The 18707-nt window shown below is 49.8% G+C and overlaps 1 protein-coding gene across 1 annotated transcript; it reads left to right on the top strand.

Moving 5' to 3' along the window:
- Positions 1-406: 406 nt before the first annotated feature.
- qsox1 (quiescin Q6 sulfhydryl oxidase 1) lies at positions 407-16745 on the top strand. Its single transcript, XM_048976717.1, has 12 exons — positions 407-753; positions 2127-2227; positions 2965-3013; positions 3774-3876; positions 4463-4553; positions 4723-4868; positions 5847-5981; positions 7009-7138; positions 10203-10325; positions 10895-11027; positions 12034-12210; positions 15258-16745. Exons 1-12 carry the CDS (start codon positions 477-479, stop codon positions 16109-16111), a joined length of 2319 nt encoding a protein of 772 aa, XP_048832674.1. The 5' UTR covers positions 407-476; the 3' UTR covers positions 16112-16745.
- Positions 16746-18707: the final 1962 nt, after the last annotated feature.

Genomic DNA, 18707 nt, shown 5'->3' with positions numbered 1-18707 from the left:
AACACGAGTAACATTTTTTTACATATTGCTTGATCATCGGTGATCGAAAAGAGGAACCCGGGACTGAGGCACCCCCAGCCTCTCGTCCCCTCTGCATGTCCCTGGTAATTACCACATTAATATTGTTAGTCTAATGCTTTATTAATTACTATTGTTTTCTGCTTTAATAAAAGGATTTTAGAAATTTGTAGAGCGGACAGAAGTGACTTTGACAGTCTTGCGACATTTTTATTCCCAAACGAACAATAATAGGCCTATTATTCGCAGTAAATAAAGTTCACTGTCATCCATTTGTTTAAAACACAATAAACCGAACAATTGCCGGGAACACCGGGACTTAGAGAGTACAGTAAATAAAATATAGCCCCTCCTCCTCTCTGTGTCATTCTGCGCAAGAGGGGAGTGAGAGAGTTGGATGAAAAAAGTTTCTGTCAGTTTCGGATACAGTAGCCGTCGGCCAGTGGTGCAGTGGGAAGATGGCGCAGTATCGGCGCTGTGCCGCGTCTCCGTTAACTGCCAGGAGCGTCTTTAAACATCGCTTGTTCTGCATTTTGGTCTTTTCCGCTTTTCTGTCTTCGGCCGAAACTGGACTTTATTCGCAGTCTGATCAGATCGTGCTATTAAACCCCAATAATGTGGACTCGGTGCTCTTCAACTCTTCCGCTGCTCTCGTTGTGGAGTTTTACGCGTCCTGGTGCGGGCATTGTGTGGCGTTTTCCCCGGTGTGGAAGAACCTCGCCATGGATACCAAAGGTTGGTAAATTGCTTCAGTTAGTGCAGGGAGTGCATGCGAATGGGTACAGATGCTGAATATCCCGGAAACGAGTTATTCGTCTTACTTTGCATAGTAGTTTCCTTATACAATAACATAATGTATAATCGCTTACAAAGCGCTGCGTGTATACATTTATTAACTTCAAAAGAGCCCAAGACTCCCAGAAACAGGCTGCTGGAAAGTCTTGACTATTCAGGGTAAAGAGAAAAGAGCACTGAGACAGCTGGGACATGATCGGTTTGGCACCCTGGCTAATTGTTATTGAAACGTAGGCGGTCGTACGTGCAGGTGCCGGTCGGCACCGTGGCGCACCTTACGGGAGTATAGGGGATCTTTCGCTTTAAATAATCCAAAAATGCCATAGTTTATAGGTGTTCCCTTTCTCCCTGACCATGTGACTTTAGAGCAGACTTTTATGCATCACAAGTTTGAAGGTAAAGGCTGTAAGTTGTCAGCAGGGAGCCGGGTTCCCCCATGAGACAGTCTGGCTGTTAGGGCTCCTCCGTGCGATGCTGGATGCCCCGATCACTGGTGTGATCTTTCTTTCATCGGACCCGCAGGACAGAGTGTTCCGGCACATCGCCGCAAATAAGCGGGGATACTTTCTTTCGTGGCCTTTATCGTTTGCCCGTGGATTTAAATAGACAGTTTTACATCCTCTTTAAGGCAGATTATTAGGTCAGTAGGAATTAAATTAGCAAGAAGTATTGCGGGGTAAATTTAGTCAATATGTAGGCCGGGAGAACATTTCTGTCCTACTTGGTGTTTTAAAAGTAACTGTGGCGGGAGGTGGACTTTAAATGCAAGTGTTATAAATCAGACGTTAAACACATTGGATTTAGGGGTTAAATGTACAGTTTGGAACTTGTTCTAATATAGTTTTAGCATGTTTTATTTTTTAGGATTACAAATGTTTTCATTCATTTTAATGATTTTTATGATTTTGAAGGGGTCTGTCTGAACAGAAGCATTTAACTGCAGGTATGGCATCATGGCCACCTGTTTGCATGAACTCAACAGGCAGCTATTAACATAAAACCACTTTGAAGTGAAATGCCTAAATGTAGTGAGAGGACCCCCAGCGGTAGGCTGAGTCTACTGAATGGGACCTATCAGTGGTGTTGCTGGAGACCCCGCAAGATTTATTCCTGGCTACGGAGCTGAACTTGGCAGTGGTTATTTATGGTTAAGGTTAGGGTTGGGTTGGGGTTAAGGTTGTCATTGTTGGGATTAGAGTTTTCCCCATAGAAATGAATGGATGGTCCCCACAAAGATATGAGTACAGGTTTGTGTGTGTGTGTGTGCGCGCATTGGTGCTTGGGGTAACATGCGGTTCCGTTTGCCATGACAGAATGGAAGCCTGCTGTAGATCTGGTGGCCATTGACTGTGCAGCTGAAGAAAACCGAAAGACCTGCATTCACTTCGGCATCAGGGGGTACCCCACCGTGAAGGTGAGCAGCGCAGACCCCCAGGACGTCAGTGTCGCCGCTCTTACCGTCATTCTGTGTTTTTTTTAGGATTGTCTCTCTGTTTGATCCTCTTTCCTAACTTGTTTTTCTTGAACATTTGACTTGGTTCCTTGCCTAATCTGTGTGTTTTCCAATAACAGTTGAAAAGGTTAAGGAATATATTGGATACAGTTTAAAAATGTGATTCGACACCATCAAACTTCATTGTTTGGGAACGGAAGGCTTTTATTTTTGTGAAATCAGTCTGGCTCTTACGAAGAGTCAGACTGTCACCTACTGTAAGACGTTCTTTAAATCATCATTATTATTATTGTTGTTGTTTATCATCATCATCAATAATAATGTCATGAAGTGTTATAACGCATGAAGTTTGTATTGATGCATAGCACCCAATGTTCTGGACAAATTCAGTATTTAATACAAATAGGAAAATATTGGATTTTACCATAGTGCAGTACTCTGTTAAATGCCTATAGTATTTCTGTAATTCTTGACCCCCTGCTTTAGTGACTGATCAGTGAAGCAGCACTGTAGCTTTCTCAGGGAGAAAGTTGATATATTACACAGACCAATCTGCAACTTAAATGATAAGGTGCCCCTGAGTTTCACTTATGGAACAGAACTTGCCTGTTGCTTGGTTATTGTGTGTTTCACTCTGTTTCTCGTCCTTGGCACCATATTTCCCCTCAGCCGTTTGACGCTCTCCTCCTCCTTCACAGTTCTTCCACGCTTATTCTGAGAAGGACTCCACCGGTACTTCTTTCCCAGGTAAGCGACGCTTCCCCCACCCTCACGATTCTGTGCTGTGTGTTTTGCCAGCCTGTGGCCCTCCCCCCCCCCCTTGTTCGCGGCCCGTATTCGAGGGAGGCAGAGGTCACCACTGCCTCTCCCCACCGCCCTTTGTGTGCCGGCCTTTCCTCCACGTGTGACTGCAGGCTATGTGGCTGCGTGGCTGTGATCTCTGTCGCATGGCTCCGTCGCATGTCGCTGAATATCACAGCCTTTACAGGGCTGCTTAGCAGCTTGCTAACGGCACAGAATGACTGTTGGGGGGGGGGGGGGGGGGCTTATCGTACGGCTTATCATGGAGGCAGCGATCAAACCAGCCTGCATATGGGCAGACAGTATAAACATGGCCATTTAGTGGCATGGTGGCTCACTGGGGGGCCTTACTGCTGCCTCTCACCCACAGGGTTGTAGGTTTTAAACCCCCCTCGTGTTTGTGGAGTTTGCATGGTGTCCCCTACCGCAGTCCAAAGACTCGCATTTAGGCTAATAGGGGTCTCTAAGTTGTATAATATGGCCACAAACACATGAAGGACTGGCATCCCATTCAGGGTGAACCTGGTCCTGTGCTCTAGGCCCCGACCAAGATAAGGAGTAGAATGGATGGATGTATTTAGTTTAAGAGACTAACATGTGTGCAACCAAATGGGAGCAAAGTAATGTAGGTTTGCGGTGGTCTCTCCTTGCCTGGAAGCAGACAGTGTCCTGTAGGTGTCTCTCTCCGTCTTCTCCCCACCTACAGTGCACACGCAGGATATGAGCCAGCTTCGTCGGCAGATGATCAGCATGATTGAGAAACACAAAGAGCACTGGCCTCCGGCGTGCCCCCCCCTCGAGGCTGCCAGGTGAGTCACTCAGTTCCTGCTTGAATCACTCTGCCTCTCCTGACTCAGCTGTGGTCCCACACCCATCTAGGTTTGTTGCAGGGCTGTGACCAGATCATCAGTGGTGCTGAGCAATTATTTGGTTTAGGGCTGCTGCTAAGTTTGTCTTCGCATCGATTGTCTAGGTTAAGTCATGCGGCCGGTCTTGCGTAACACACTGTTTGGTGCATAACTGATAAAAGGACGTTTTAAAATAAGAATAAGCACCGTTTTTCTCTCTTTGTGTGGAGTGTGAGGGATCAGGCTCGATAGACACACAGGCATGTTGGCTGATGATGTTCGCACTGAGGCTGCGAATTTGGAGGTTTTCCCTAAAATGATCCGGGTGCCTGCAGCGCCGCTGCCCTTTAAACCAACGCCGACCCAGTGACGTCCCTCACATGCTCTGCTCCTTTGAGAACTTCAGGGACGTGTCCTGTAATTTCGGGGCAGGGCTGCGCTGGTCCTGCTGGTCCTGTGCCACCTCGGGTAGGTCCAGAAGCCAGCATATGCCCCAGCAGGGCCTCGTCGTTCACCTGCTTCTGGCCTTCCGTGTCCCACTCCGCAGCAAAGCCGAGATCGACAGCCTCTTGGAGTCCAGCGGCGTGGAGCACCTGGCGCTGGTGTTCGAGACGGCCAGCTCGTACGTGGGCAGGGAGGTGAGGGCCTGGGGGCATCGACCTCAGACTTTGGCCCCCTGCTGACAGTGCAGCAGCAAACAAATCATACAGACATGGATGGATCTTAACAGCATGGTTTTTTTAATAATAGCATTCCCCCCCCCCCCATTTTATAGTTTATTTTATACATATTTTGTATTTCCCGCAGGTAATCCTTGATTTGCTCCAGTTTGACAACATAGCTGTGCGGAGAGTCCTAAACACCGAGGAGGAGCTGGTTTCCAAGATGTCCGTCACGGACTTTCCATCCTGCCACCTGTACCACCAGGGAGGCAACTCCTCCCGCCTGAATGTGTGAGCGGCCGCCTCCCTCCGCCGTCCACATCTTTACAGTGTCATAAACCCACGGGGGGGGCAGTGTCCTTGCAACCACATGAGCTGCATTTCTCAGGAGAGTCCTCTCTGCGCTCCAGTATGGCAGCGTAACGTCCCAACAGCCCGGTCTCTTTAAAGGGACAGAGACATTTTAAACTGGCCCCACAAGTAACGTGTGCATCTATAATTATCAAAATATCCTTAGCTTCTATTTCGGTATTTTTCATTTTTTTTTGTATTCATGGCTTTGCATGTAGGTCTTGACAAACATGGTGATTGTTTTAAACACCCCCCCTCCCCCAACCTGCCATCAGTGAGAGATGGGGTTATTAATCTCTGTTGTCGAAACTACAGCCGCCCTTTCCTAAGCCTCACCTGGGGGGGGTCATCCATGCTTCTCAGTGACAGTTGCCCCCACCATGTCCCCGTGGTAGGTGAACACCCCCATCCAGGGATGCGCGCTTTGGCACACAGGGGCCCGCGAGGATGAATAGGTCCCAGTCAGATGCTGTCGGGTCCCTGCCCCCCCCTTTCTCTGATGATCTCCAAAGGGCTACAAGTGGGGAAATATGACAGTAGTGTTTTTGTTCTTCTGCTGTGGTTAGCAAACGGGTTGGGGGAAGGGGTGCCCCATTCTGCCCCATCTGCTCATCAGTGTAAAGGGGTCGCACTGTTTTCTCTCTGTGCTGGATGAGCGGCCCGTACCTGGCCAATGAGGTCCTTGGTGGGGCGGGGTGCCTGTTAACCCCTTACACCCCTGGCAGTGATGGTCACATGACCTTTGGCTCTGACTGTGGGGATTTTGAAAAGTTTAAACTAACCTTCTGAGATCTTCCATTGTTATGTAAATTATATAGTTAACGGCCTATTAACTCTGTTATTAGCTCTTAAAGTATTACTTTTAAAACAATATTAGATGTGTTTAGTATCAAACACAGTTTTTCTTTCCTCTTCCAGGCCCTTTGAGGCTCGTACCTTCTACTCATACGCCCTCCAAAGGCTGCCAAGGGTAGTGCGGACAAGTAGGCCGAAGCCCGTAACCCTCGATTTGATTCGCAACACAACAGAACATTCATGGAGGGAGTTCAACAGGTGAGGAGCCTGACAGGCAGCTTGGTGCTGTCATTCTCGCACTTCTTGAGGTTTTGTTCATAAGAAACCAAAAGATGGCCGTTCACTTACATGCTTGACAACATGCTTGTAGAAATTTCAGCTGGAGACTTGATTCTTATATGAAGAGATTATTTTATTTCTACATGGGAAGAGGAAGCGTACAGTAGGGCATACGCATATCAACAAGCGTGGAGGCAGTGAGCGCAGATGAACCCTTTCCCAGAGCAGTTAAGGACGTCCTACTTGCGAACGGATTTTATAGGAAGCCTGTTATATAAAAACAATCGGGTCAAGTACAATAGCTCGTCCTGACGAGTGTTTTGTGACACTCATGCAAACATTGCGAGATTTTAGGAGTTCGACAGCTTGAGGTACAGTACAGTAACACATGTAGTTACGTTAATCGCCGTGTTATGTATTATTTTTGTATTGTATATATTATTATATTTCAAACTTAAATAAATTTGACTTAAGGACAAACTTAGGGGACGGATCTAGTTCATAACTCGGAGATACTGTTGTTTAAAACTTTGCAGGACGTTCTATCCTGAGTTGCTGCACCTGGGTCTAACTTTGATACTAATTGATACTCTGGATCTTACTATGTCATGGTTGGGAAAGACTGAGGAACAAAGCAAGGTGTCATCTTAGCGTGTGAACAGGGTCGTATATCACAGTATATATACCTTTAGTGCATCCTAGTGTGGGTACAAGCAAAGACGACCCTGATTAAAGCTGCTTATGGGCTCTGATACCCTTGGAATTGCATCTGTCAGAGTTTCTGCAATTAGCCGTTTTAAACCCAAAAGCAGCATATTAAGTATTTTCCATTTATTTGTGTGGTGAAGTACATCATGAAATGTTATGTCGGTTTGTGCTGAAAGATAACCGGGTTAATATTTTGTGTCAAGCTGAGCGTAGCTGTTTATCAAGGTGGGCAGTGGAGTTCAGATGTGCCGCATTCATCATTATCCCTAAAATTCCCGGACCTCCTGTTTGTTCCCAGAACAAATGTGTACATGTCCGACCTGGAGTCCGCACTGCACTTGTCACTGCGTGTGGAGTTGGCGTCGCACGCCACCATAAGCAAAGGGGCCCTGACCGCACTCAAGCGCTACGTCTCGGTGCTGGCCAAGGTGAGTCGCTCCGTTGGTCTTCCAGCTCGTTTGGTAGTCTGCATTTGGTCTCTGGTTGGTCTTTTTTTTGTCATGCTGCGGTTATGAAGCTTTTCCACCAGGGGGTGACAAACTTGAGGTTGCTACTTGTCTTTTCCATAAGTTATGCAAAGCTGTTATATAAATGTTTGTTTTGGTTGTATGACGGTTTCATGAGTTTTATACAGTGTTTTTAACGGTATCAGCATTTTAAGTTATTGACTAGCATTGCCAAAATATTGTAGTTTCATATATGTATGTATATGTACATTTTACAAATGACACGCACGTTCACATTCACATGCAGCACCTCGTTGGACACATACTGCTCGCTCTTTAACAGCAAACCCAAGCTTCCTCACATGCTGTGTTATCAGCAGCCTTCCACTGGTGCTGAGAGCCGCGACGGCCAAGCGGGCAGAGCCTTTATGAAGCCAGCTGATTGGGCACCTGGTGGCGGCTGCTTCAGCCCCCAGGGGGCCTCATGTTACTCCCCCAGAGGCACGTGCCAAGCGTGCGCCTCCCCAGGCTGCAGACATTGACCTGCCAGGAACTCCCCCACCCCCCACCATTAATCAGTGGTGGTGTGTAGGACTGGGTGGGGATGGATGTGCAGGGGGGAAATTAACCCCAGTTTGTTTGCCTGATATTCTCGACACAGCCTGAGGAATTTAACTGCCCCGGAATTTAACTGTCGGGTTGGGGGGGGGACTGTAAGCTTCTGCTTTGCTTGGTTTTGTCAGCATATGCTGAGGATACTAAATGCTCCGTAAACCAAGGACCAACATTTAATCCTGCGGTGGGGGCAGGAGCCCCCCAGGAGGAAATGGAGGACTGTAGGTAGGGTAAGAGGGTTAGTCCTGATGCTGAAACATGCATTTGAGGCGCTTTTCACAGTGCGGTGTTACTGCCCAGTGCGCTGTGCCTCCTGCCTCTGTAAACTTCAGGCTTAAGAGGAGACATCTTGGTGCCATTAGAGTTTAGGAATTCCCAGTCTCCCCTCCACACACACACACACACACACACACACACACACACACACACACACGGAGCAGGAATGCCTGTCTGGGGGCCTGGCCACTGTCCCTCTTTGGCAGGAAATTTCCAGCATACAAAAGCCCCTGACAAGTATGTGTGAGGCAGCCACAGGCAGGTGTGGGTTTTGGAACGGGGGGGGGGGTCGTTTGGTGTCCTCCGGTTCTGACACACACATGGCTCCCTGGGGCCCTGCGGGGCCTGATTACACATGGCCCTCCTGCTCTGGCCCCACAGACACACTCTGTCCCTCCCCCAGGGGAGGAGGCTGCAGTTTCCCAAACGCTGATGCTAATCGGATTGAGGATGACATATTGTCCTGAGGAAGTGGGCCGCAGTGGCCCCAGAGAGGGGGAGGGGCCCGAGGGCGCCGGGGTGAGCTGTGAGATTCCGTCAGTATGGAAAACGGGTCGCACTTGAGGGCCAAACCATAGAATAACGTCTTTATAAAGTGTTTGTGTGTCTGTCTGTATGTGTGTGTGTGTGTGTGTGTGTGTGTGTGTGTGTGTGTCTGCCTGCCTGTGTGTGTGTGTGTGTGTGTGTGTGTGTGTGTGTGTGTGTGTGTGCGCGCGCATACTATGTATGTGTGACATTGGGGAGACTAAAAGTTTTAAAAAAAAAAAATTAAAAAGTCTGTGACTGCAATAAAAAACTGAAAATGTCATGGGTATTGCATTTTTTTGGTTACTTATTGTTAAGGTTAGGGCTGGGTAGGGGATTAGGTTTTTACAATAAAAATGAATAGACGGTCCTCTTAATGATAAGACAACAAGTACGTGTGTGTGTGTGTTTGTGTGTGTGTGTGAGTACATGCATGCATGTGTGTGAGCTTTAAACCTGTCGGTCTCAAAGGTGTCTGATTTCATTTTCTTCCCTCAACTTTAACCCCCTTCTGAGTCAGCCCTCTTGCCCTGAGGAGCATTTTTCTAGGAAAACGAGGACAGGCTCTTCGGTAACCAGGAAGGCAGGCTGCGGGTCAGCGTCAGCGTCCGTTGCTTCTGGTTTAGTTTAATCGAGGCATTTTCTAATGAGATTTCCTCACCGTGACGATGAGTGATCCCCGCTATTTCGTCCTCGTCATCCTGGGCTAGGTTGTGTCCCCTCTGCCCCTCGCAGATGACCAGTGTGTGGACCGTCTGCAGCGGCCAGGCGTCTTGGGTGTTTTTGTTTAGCCTTTTTATGGGGGGCTTGCGGTGCCTGTTAAATGTAGGCTGGGGGGCAGGTGAGAGCGAGGTGAAGGGGTTAGCTTCATACCGAGGGTCTCTTTAGCCTCCCGCCTTTATTGCCCACCCCGTTAGACTGTGATGAATGGGAGACTCTGGACTCAGCGCCGCTGAACAGATGGTGAGAGCAAATTGAAAACGCTGCAGCACAAATCAGCGGAAAGGCGGCCTGCTGGGGCCCCGGCTGGGCCCCGGCGCTCCGGGGAGAGGGGTGGCACCTCTGGCCCCTATCCAGGCTTGTTTCCGCGCCGCTGCACTGGGAGGTCCCGGCCCATCTTTCTTATCTGAGATGTCAGTGCCAATGAAACTCCGATAAATGTTGGATTCAGATATCATCACAGCCCCCTCCCCCCCCCCCCCCCCCCCCGTTACCATCAGCTGACCCTTGTGTGTTAAGCTGCCAGGTATCCATTCTTACTAAGTACCCTACTGTAAACATGGCTGCTTAAATTTGCCATAGAGGCTGATCTGTGGGGAATGAGTCATCGGGTCAGTTTAAAATGCCTCTTACTGACCGGCGGTTAAGTAAATACACGTGTGTCACTGCTAATCAGCCCCATGAGGTCATGGCTGGATGCTCACTTGGCTTTCAAACTGTTGCTGAAAGTGAGTCACTTGAAACTTTAGAATTTGTGTCTCTAGAGCAAAAACTACCCAGATTTTATGCTACAGTATCAGAATAGTTGACCCTATTCTGGCCCTGCTGCACCCCCCCCCCCCCCCCCACACACACACACACACACACACACACACACATATAAGTGCCCTGTTCTGCCGCCCCATCACAGTACTTTCCCGGCCGACCGGTGGTGAGGAAACTGCTGCAAACTGCCAATGCATGGCTGAATGGACTTCAGGCCTCGGAACTGCAGTACAGCTCTTTCCTGGAGGTGTTGGACAATGCGACAGAGGTGAGAGGTGCCCCACAAGAAGGAGCGGGCGCTGGCCCAGCACTGTGCCCCTTGGTGGGGAGGGGCGGTGCCCGTACGGGGGTTGGCCAATTCAGAAACAAAAAAACGTAGGACGATGCATGACAAACATATTGCTTATTTAACAGCTTTTGTCCACTTTTGTAATTATCAGTTGCTCAACCGCCCAGCAGTGACATAATTACTCTGACAGACATGGATTTGAACCAAATCCTTCAGCATATGAGCATAGATCCCTAACCCTCTGACCTCCATACCACCCCCTGGTGGTTTGGAGGCTTTAAAAACAGCAATCACCAGTTTGAAGCCAGGCATATTTTTTCAAATAACCTGTAGAATGTAGTATGTACTTAATGGTTAAGTTCCTGTTTAACGCGAGGGTGGCGGGCTGCCCCTGCTGCACACGGTCCCCGCCTTTGAGGGACCTGCCCAGACACACCAGCAAACCGGGCCGCTCTCCTACCATCCCTGTTAGCTCCTAGCCAGCCCTCATTGATTCCCCCCCCCCCCCCCCCCCAGCACCCTCTTCTTATCCCTGTGCTTCCATTTAGGATGCGGTCCTGCCCCGCGGCGAGAGTTGGGTGGGCTGCCAGGGATCCCAGCCGCACTTCAGGAAGTACCCCTGCTCCTTGTGGACCCTCTTCCACGTGCTGACTGTGGCAGCCAACAGCGCCTCTGACTCCAGTGAGCACATCTGCAACCTGTCCTGGTGTCCTTGTGCATGTTCAGTGGCTGGCCACTGCTATCGAGCCCGTTTGCTTTACCCAATCACTCTCTGCCCTCTTACTGCCCACCCAGTCACTACCCAGCTTGTTAGTGCCCACCAGAACACTGCCTACCCAATCACTGGGCTCTGACAGAGTACTTGGGTGCTTTCCTTTGGGTCTCCATGGCTGAAGATCAGTATAGTCTAAACCAGCCCCCTATCCCAGTAGACAGGAGATCCATGTTGGCTTGTAAGGTTTGTAGCTGGTCATTTAACCTGTAAAGTTCTCAGTAGCTTCCAGTCTCGTCTTTGCTCCCTGTGCTTGTTGTTAATTCTCTCAGCTTTAGACGGTGTTGGTTTGTTTCTTTTCCTAATCTACTGTGGTTCACATGCCGGAAGAGTTCTGTTGTGTTGGGATTTTAGTGAGATTAGTGGAATTTGAGTGGTTAATGAAAGGGGTAGCTCTCTAGTGCACATCTTTCTCCTGGGTTTATTCTGGGGCTTACAGGGGGGGGGGGTGCCCACAGATGAGAGAACTGGGATATCCATCTGCCCCTAACAGACTGCTGGATTACTGCTAGCTACCCAGATGGAGGTGATGGTGGGGGGGGGGGAGGGGGAGGCCTGATCAACAAAGCCTCACATCTGGGCCATAGAAGGGTTTCAAGCTCCTGTGGCATTTGGTTAATTTGTGGCGTCAACTTGAGGCCCCTGAAAGGCTGAGGTCAAACTCATGAATTATCCCACAGGGAAAGTTTCTCTGATATTGATCTCCTCTGGTAGACTCAGGTCCTGCCATGTGATTCTATATCTAGGCTCCTAGATTCTTGTTTTCCTCTCGGGGAACTTAGTAGTGTAGTTGGGTTTTATGTAAGTGTGTGGTCTTTTCCACCTCCCTGTACATAACTATGCAGGTAATGAGTTTGTATAAATAACCGTTATTCTCTGTCAGCTGATGGTGTGTTTGGCGCCCCCTTCACCCAGGGCCCCAGGAGGTACTGCAGGCGATGAGGGCCTATGTCAAAAGGTTCTTTGGCTGCCAGGAGTGTGCCAGCCACTTTGAGGGCATGGCCCAGGAGGGCATGGTCCAGGTGTCGACGCAGTCGGAGGCCGTGCTATGGCTCTGGTCCCGGCACAACCGCGTCAACAACCGGCTGGCAGGTGAGTGTGGTGGGGCTCCACCCCTTTGGGCCCAGTCTTCTTTCCGGAAGATGTCAGTTGGCCTGTGTTAATATTTGAGAGTGAAGGAAAAAGGTTTGTGTCGCTTGCTTGAGGTTTATCAGAGTATAGCAAGGTGTGTGCTTTGCCCCACAGCTGCGATAATGTTGTTTCACTCTGTTGCTGAAGCCACAGATGGAAAAAATGTTCATAATTCACCTTGAGGGGATTGTGGAGCTGGGGGGGTGTGTGTGTGGGGGGGGGGGGGTGTTTTGCTGGACTCCCGTTCCGACTAGCAAGTCATGTGACTGAAACTTAATTGTGGATCTTTTCTCGAGAACAAACCACCTCGTACCAACAGTTAACGAGAGCTCAGTATTAGTGTTTCCTTTCGCGTTGAAATTCCTTGCGTCTGTTCATCCGCAGTACGCAAAGCAGCGCGCTGGTCACTGCCGGCTTTTCTCTGCCATGGCAAGGCAGATATTTCATTCTGATGTCAGGTCGCTATATTTTACTGTCTGAGTGCTGCCATAAAAGCTGCTATGAGTTGTAGGTACCATTATATGTTTCCTGCTTATTTATTTACTTAGTTGCCTACTTAGCATTGTTAGTTTCTTGCATAATGTCCCCCAAAATGGCATTTAAGTCCAGGATACGTACGGCAGCAAATGGAACCTGTGGTTGTTATTTATTTCTTCCCCTCACGCTTCTGAGCAGCCTGGCCGTGCGCCTCACCCCTTAAATCCCTTTAAGTTTGTCGATCCCCTGGCCAGACACCAGCTGCCCCTTGTCCCGTCTCCTCTTCCCCAGGATTAGGCTGAGGCTCTCCTGCTAGCCCATCTGCAGCTCGCGGGACCCTTCAGGAGGAGGGCTGTCGCTCGTCCTCGCGTTGGGCCCCCCGGATCGTTCTCCAGAGGCAGCGGCCTCCAGGTTCCATGGCTCTGGGCTTCTGCTTTTTAACCTTTTGCCATCGGCGCCCCCTTTATGTGAGCCTCGCTTGGGCCGTGATTAAGGTTCTGGAGATTAAACGTGTGTCGTTAGCAAAGCAGGAGAGCCCCTTCGGCACTGAGGAATCCTGGTGTCACGATCCTTTCGGCTGGCTGTCCTCTAGTGGTGTTTATTGCTCGGTCATCATCACACTACTTTGTCTAATGGCTTGATTGTTTTCTTTGACTGCTGTGATTGGTTTTAGGCTCGGCCCCGCCGTCTATCTGCGGGAGGGATGTAATCATGAATAAGTGAGGCCTGGGGGTCGTCGGCGAGCCGCTGTATTGTCCCTGGTCCCTCGACACCCCGATCTATTAGGCCTACTCCCCCTCCTCCTCCCAAGGCGGCCATTTTCCCACTCGACAATTGACACAGACGGGAGCGGAGTGGCGTGGGGCGAGGGCTGAATTCCCAGGATGCCTGTGACGGCAGGTGGCACGCGCTGAGTCACCGGGCCTCGTTCCCGCCCACATGGACATTGTAAACTCCCCCCAGCAGAGGTTAACATGGCAGGGTGATGTGTGGTGGTGTTTTGTGGGTGGGGAGGGGGGTGATGTCAGGTTTTGGCAATGAGTAGCAATATCCCTCCCTCCCTCTGCTCCTGCTGCTTCTCATTTGTACCCCCCTAGGGAACAGCCCCCCTTCTTAAACTGTGTCTCTTTAGCAAATCCACTCCCACCCCCTCCTTTGAGGGGCAACGACGCATGAAGTGAGCTATTTGTAAAGGAGCCGGACAATTCATTTACCTGGCACAAAGGGCCCGCGTGAGAGCGCTCCCCCCCCCCCCCCCCCCCCCCACAGCAACAGGGCAGCAGGAGCTGCAACGCCCCCCTCAGCACAGGGAGGTAGGGTTACCCCCGACAGGAGGCCCTCCGGCGAGGCACAAAGAAGGATGCGACTGCCACTTGTCACCACTAAAGAGGCCATTAGCGTGTGTCTGCACAGGCCGGCTGGGGTGAGCGAGCCAGACTGAACCCTGCAGCTGTGTGGGGGTGCTGCCACAGGGGGCAGTGTCGCGAGCTGGAAACACAACACATGTCCTCGGAGGCACAGTCCGGTGCTTGGAGCTTTTTGTGAAATTAGCTGGATTTCAGCTGGTGTGGAAAAGCGAGGGAGACGCCAAGCAGCGGCACGGACGGCAAGCCGGGGAAACGCGGAGAACAGCGGGGCCCAATAAAAGTGATGTATCTGCTCTGCGAAGTGATGCATGCAGCATAGGAGCAGACGGATGCGTGTGCCTGAGATTAAGCTGCTAGTGCGATGGGGGGGATGTAAATTGACAGCATGGTAAAGTGACAGAATTGCTGCTGCTTTGACTCCATCCCCCCACCCCCCACTCACTGCATCAGCGGCGACAAGCAATTTATTAACAGATGCCTCCATTTGGGGGAGGGGGAAGGCAAGCAAAAATTCTAATTCATTAAAAGCAGCGCTCCCTTGGAGGTCCCTGCTTTCATATTCAATTTGGAGATGGGGGTGGGGCTCTCGACAGCGGCGGCGAGATGAAGGCCGGGGGCGGGGCCCCTGGGCCACCTCGCCACATCTTTTATCTCTCAGCCCCTCCCCACTGGACATCCTACCAACCTATTCCCCACAGGGCAGGGCCCCCCCCACCCCTTGTCTGCCCCCTGAGAGGTTTTATGGACATCCAGCTGCGGATGTTTTGCAGGAGGACAATCGGAAGGTGCTTTCTTAAAATTCCCAGTTCTCCTGTCTGTTGCTCTTTGCTGCCCCGGTTTCCACTCGCGTGCCGGTCAGATGACAGGATGGTCGTGAGTCAACTTTGCACGTTCGAGTGTCCTGAGCCCGGTCTGCTGTCCTGGTCCGAGTTTGTCCTGGGTTTAGCTCTAGCTTGCTGTCACCTTAATTAGATAATCGGGTATTACCAAGGACAGGAAGACCATCATGTAACTGTAAACACATGCAGCTGTACTGCAGCTGTACTGCAGGTGTTCTACAGGTGTTCTGCAGGTGTTTTTATCTGGCTGTTGTTCAGAGATATATTCCAGTCTGTCCTGCCTATCATATTGCTGCTGGTTTGGCAAAATTTTGTTCCCCCCCAGGTGATCTAAGTGAAGACCCCAACTTCCCCAAGATTCAGTGGCCCCCACCAGAGTTGTGTCCCAAATGTCACGGCATAGACAACGGGGAGCACAGCTGGCAGGAGGCAGAGGTGCTGTCCTTCCTCATGGACTACTACTCTTCCAGCAAGATCCTGGACAACTACCTGCAGGACGTGCGTCCCCAGAAGGCAGGCCGGGCCCAGGGGACAGAGGATCGGGCGGCGCGGGCAGGACGTGACACCCGGGGAAGGATGGAGGCAGAGGCACGGGATGAGCCCACTTCAGAGACGGAGGAGGATAAGGAGGAGGAGGAGGAGGAGGTGCTAGTGGAAGGAGAGCAGGAGCCGGGCATGGATAGGCTTGCTGGAGGCAGAGAGGGAGAGGAGGCCGCTGCCTTGGAGCCTCCTCCATCCTGGGAGAAGGAATGGGAGCACCGGCCCAGCATTGTGGGCCTGAGGCCCCGGGAGCCACAGGAGGCCATTGTGGACCTGGACTCCTTTGTCAGCCAGCTCTACAAGGCAAAGGGCCTTCGCTCTAGCCGCAAGAAGAGGGCGCTGCGGGCCCACCGACCGGCCCCCGAGGTGGCCTTGCTGCCCGTGGAACCTGACGACCTCCCCGGGGAACAGAGGCGACTCCAGAAGCGGGGTCTGACGGGGAGGTATGTGGAGCTGGGGGGCGAAGGCAGGCGGGGGCCGCGTCGCCCGTGGATCTCGGCCCTGGCCCTGGGCTTCTCCCGCCTGGACGTCAGTCTGTGTGCCCTGCTCTACGTCCTGTCCTCCCTCTGTTTGCTGGCCATGTACCGCTGCTCCAAGGTGCGCGGGCGTCCGTACCGCGGCAAGCTGGTGCTGCCCTGAGCCGCCGCCGCCGCCAGCCGTCCTCATCCACAGGGGGTGGTTGGGGGAGGTGCAGAGAGCTGATCCACATCACACCGTCTTTCTTCCTGTTGTCTGTCCAGCTGAGAGGCGTTTCCCTTTTACCACCTATAACCTAACAAACTTTAGGAAAGAGATTTCCCATTCTTAACTGTGATTGTAATTTTAATTTATTTTTATTTTAATATGTGAATTAACTGTGTGTGCAAAATGTCTAACTGGAGAAAAACGTACTGTGATGTGGAAATTATCTGCCTACTCATACCTGTGCAGTAATGTGTGTGTGTGTGTGTGATAACGGCTTGATTGTCTGCCCCGTTCGGACTCTCGACCCTTTGATTTCCTCTGCAAGAATCAAAAACGTATCCATAATTTCAGTCATCATGATAAATGCCGACATCAAATTTCTTTGTTGAAATCGGCCATGTTGTGTCGCCCAAAGCTTTGCGCGATGATGGTAAAATCAAAGTATTGTTACACGGTGGTCTGTAAGCCTGAAGAAAAACATGGGAGAGCAGAGCTGACCTGTTTTCACATCCAACTTTCCAGTTTCATGCATATTTTCAGAGAGAACATCTTGTATGAAATAATCCAATAAAATTATTTTTGCTAAGAAGCTGATTTGCTTGGCATGTATAACATGGTTTTGACCTCAATTTAACTGGTTAGTCCTTGAAGATGTTTCCAGTCTTATGAAAAGTATCTGGGTTCCCCTGAGATCCACTCAGCTACCCTGTATAGTCTCTGGTCCAGTACAGAGTGACACAGCTGTGGGCCGACCACATGACTCTCTTTTGACCATTTTGAGCGAGTGGATCTTTGATGGTTGCCCACTTGGTTCATCCTTGAAGAGCATAGGAGATGTTATGTGTTTCTTACACAACCTACACATTTTAAGCAGTCATAAAGGAAACGAATCTTAGCATTTTCGTAATTTATTCATGCGGCTCTAATTTAAATATGTTTGTTGCTGGAGGTTTTAGGAAGAGTGGGTGTAAGTGGTTCAAGAGCAGGGCTGTTGCCATCTGGTCGACTGCAGCAGCTAAATCCTGACATTTTCATGCGGATTACAGCGAGTGAGTAATCCAGCTTTCCTTAGAGCTGCGGCAGATTACCGCCAGGATTAGCCTCCACCCGATAATAAACTTTATTAAAACACAATCGGCTTTCCTTCACGCTTCTGGGGCTTGTGGCAGGACCAATGAAAGGCGCCTTGGAAAGTAGGAGGTTTGATGCAGTGCAGATTACGGACCCACCTGAGGAGTGTGAGCGTCTGATCCGAAGCCCTGCGCTGCCTCAGCTGCCCTCCTTTCAATGGTAAAAGCTTGTCAATCCATCTTAGCGCAACGCCGAGAAGATGTTAGATGTAGACCAGCTCATTAGCAGTACCAAGAGTCAGAAGAGCATCTTTCATCAAGTGTATGTGTCACACTCTGAGAAGAATTCTGAGGCAGTTAAATGTCACACTTTTTCAGTCACGTTCCATGACTGCCTCAACGTCTCCTCGACAGAATAACAATTAATTAGCAAACTCCACAGTGGTATCCCAAAAACTCCACCTTCTGTCATGGACTGCAAATAACATACTGTAGCATAATTGAAATGGTGGGATAGTTATCCATTTTAATGAGATTCACCCATCCCAGCCAATAGCTCACCCAGGAAAACGATTAGAAGTTCTAGAGATGAACAGCGTTTTTCCCCACCTCATTCTCCAGCATCCAGGTTTATGGTTCCCGTAGAGCTTCATAAGAAGGCCGTTAGCAAAGAATAATGCATTATGACAATACCCTTTGTACCAGAAGGGTGAAAAAGGAGATAAGATCTAATCGCAATACCCTCAATCTCAAGCTCAGAATGTAGATTTCTTTACAGGAGCTCTTTGGCTCACAAACCTTTAGACCTCTAAGCAGTTCATTTCTGCCAAGTACAATTAACAGGATCATGTAGATATTGATTTTGCTGTCGAAACATCAAAAAAATGGAAACCAGTCACCAAAGGAAGAGGAACTTCAGGATGTAAATTTGTTCCAGACCTGCAGAGCCGTCATCTCCGATGTGTAGGTGCTGTACCTGTGTGTCTGGTGCGTAGGATAATATGAGGAATATTTCAATATCCTGGCGCACATCTCAAGGGTAAAAAAAATCACCTTGTAGCCCTTGTGTCATCTTCCATAAATTTGACAATGTTCAGTTTTATTGGTGAGTTCTCCTGTGTTCACCATCTCATTGTTTATGACCCATCTTCTGCTAGTATTAAAATGCTGGACAGGTTTGATACATTTTCTGTCATCTTCTCCCTGACGTTAATAATACTATAAAGCTCTGCTATGGAGGCATAGTGTGGGGAAACACAGGGAATAAATTAAAATGGAAAAAAAAAATGCTGTTAATATATGATACTCCACTTGTGTCCCCACTTCTCCCTGACCTTCAGATTCTAGATCGAGCCCTGAAACTGGAGAGTCAAGCAGGCTCAGATTAATCTTGATCTTCACTTTCACAGCTTCCACTCACTGTCCCACAGCCCGACTTACATCCCAAACCAAGTCTCCACTGTCCCAGCACCCTGGCCATC

Source organism: Brienomyrus brachyistius, chromosome 15 (genome assembly GCF_023856365.1).
Source record: "Brienomyrus brachyistius isolate T26 chromosome 15, BBRACH_0.4, whole genome shotgun sequence".
Lineage (NCBI taxonomy): Eukaryota > Metazoa > Chordata > Actinopteri > Osteoglossiformes > Mormyridae > Brienomyrus > Brienomyrus brachyistius.
The sequence above is the reverse complement of the archived record's forward strand: the minus strand, read 5'-3'. Positions and strand labels throughout refer to the sequence as shown.

What these genes read in the sequence shown, in the direction of transcription:
- qsox1 (XM_048976717.1), top strand. Translation starts at nt 477, where the DNA reads ATGGCGCAGTATCGGCGCTGTGCCGCGTCTCCGTTAACTGCCAGGAGC. An exon ending in ACGTCTCGGTGCTGGCCAAG is followed by an intron (nt 7,139 to 10,202) that starts GTGAGTCGCTCC and finishes GCCCCATCACAG; the next exon opens with TACTTTCCCGGCCGACCGGT. An exon ending in TGTTGGACAATGCGACAGAG is followed by an intron (nt 10,326 to 10,894) that starts GTGAGAGGTGCC and finishes GCTTCCATTTAG; the next exon opens with GATGCGGTCCTGCCCCGCGG.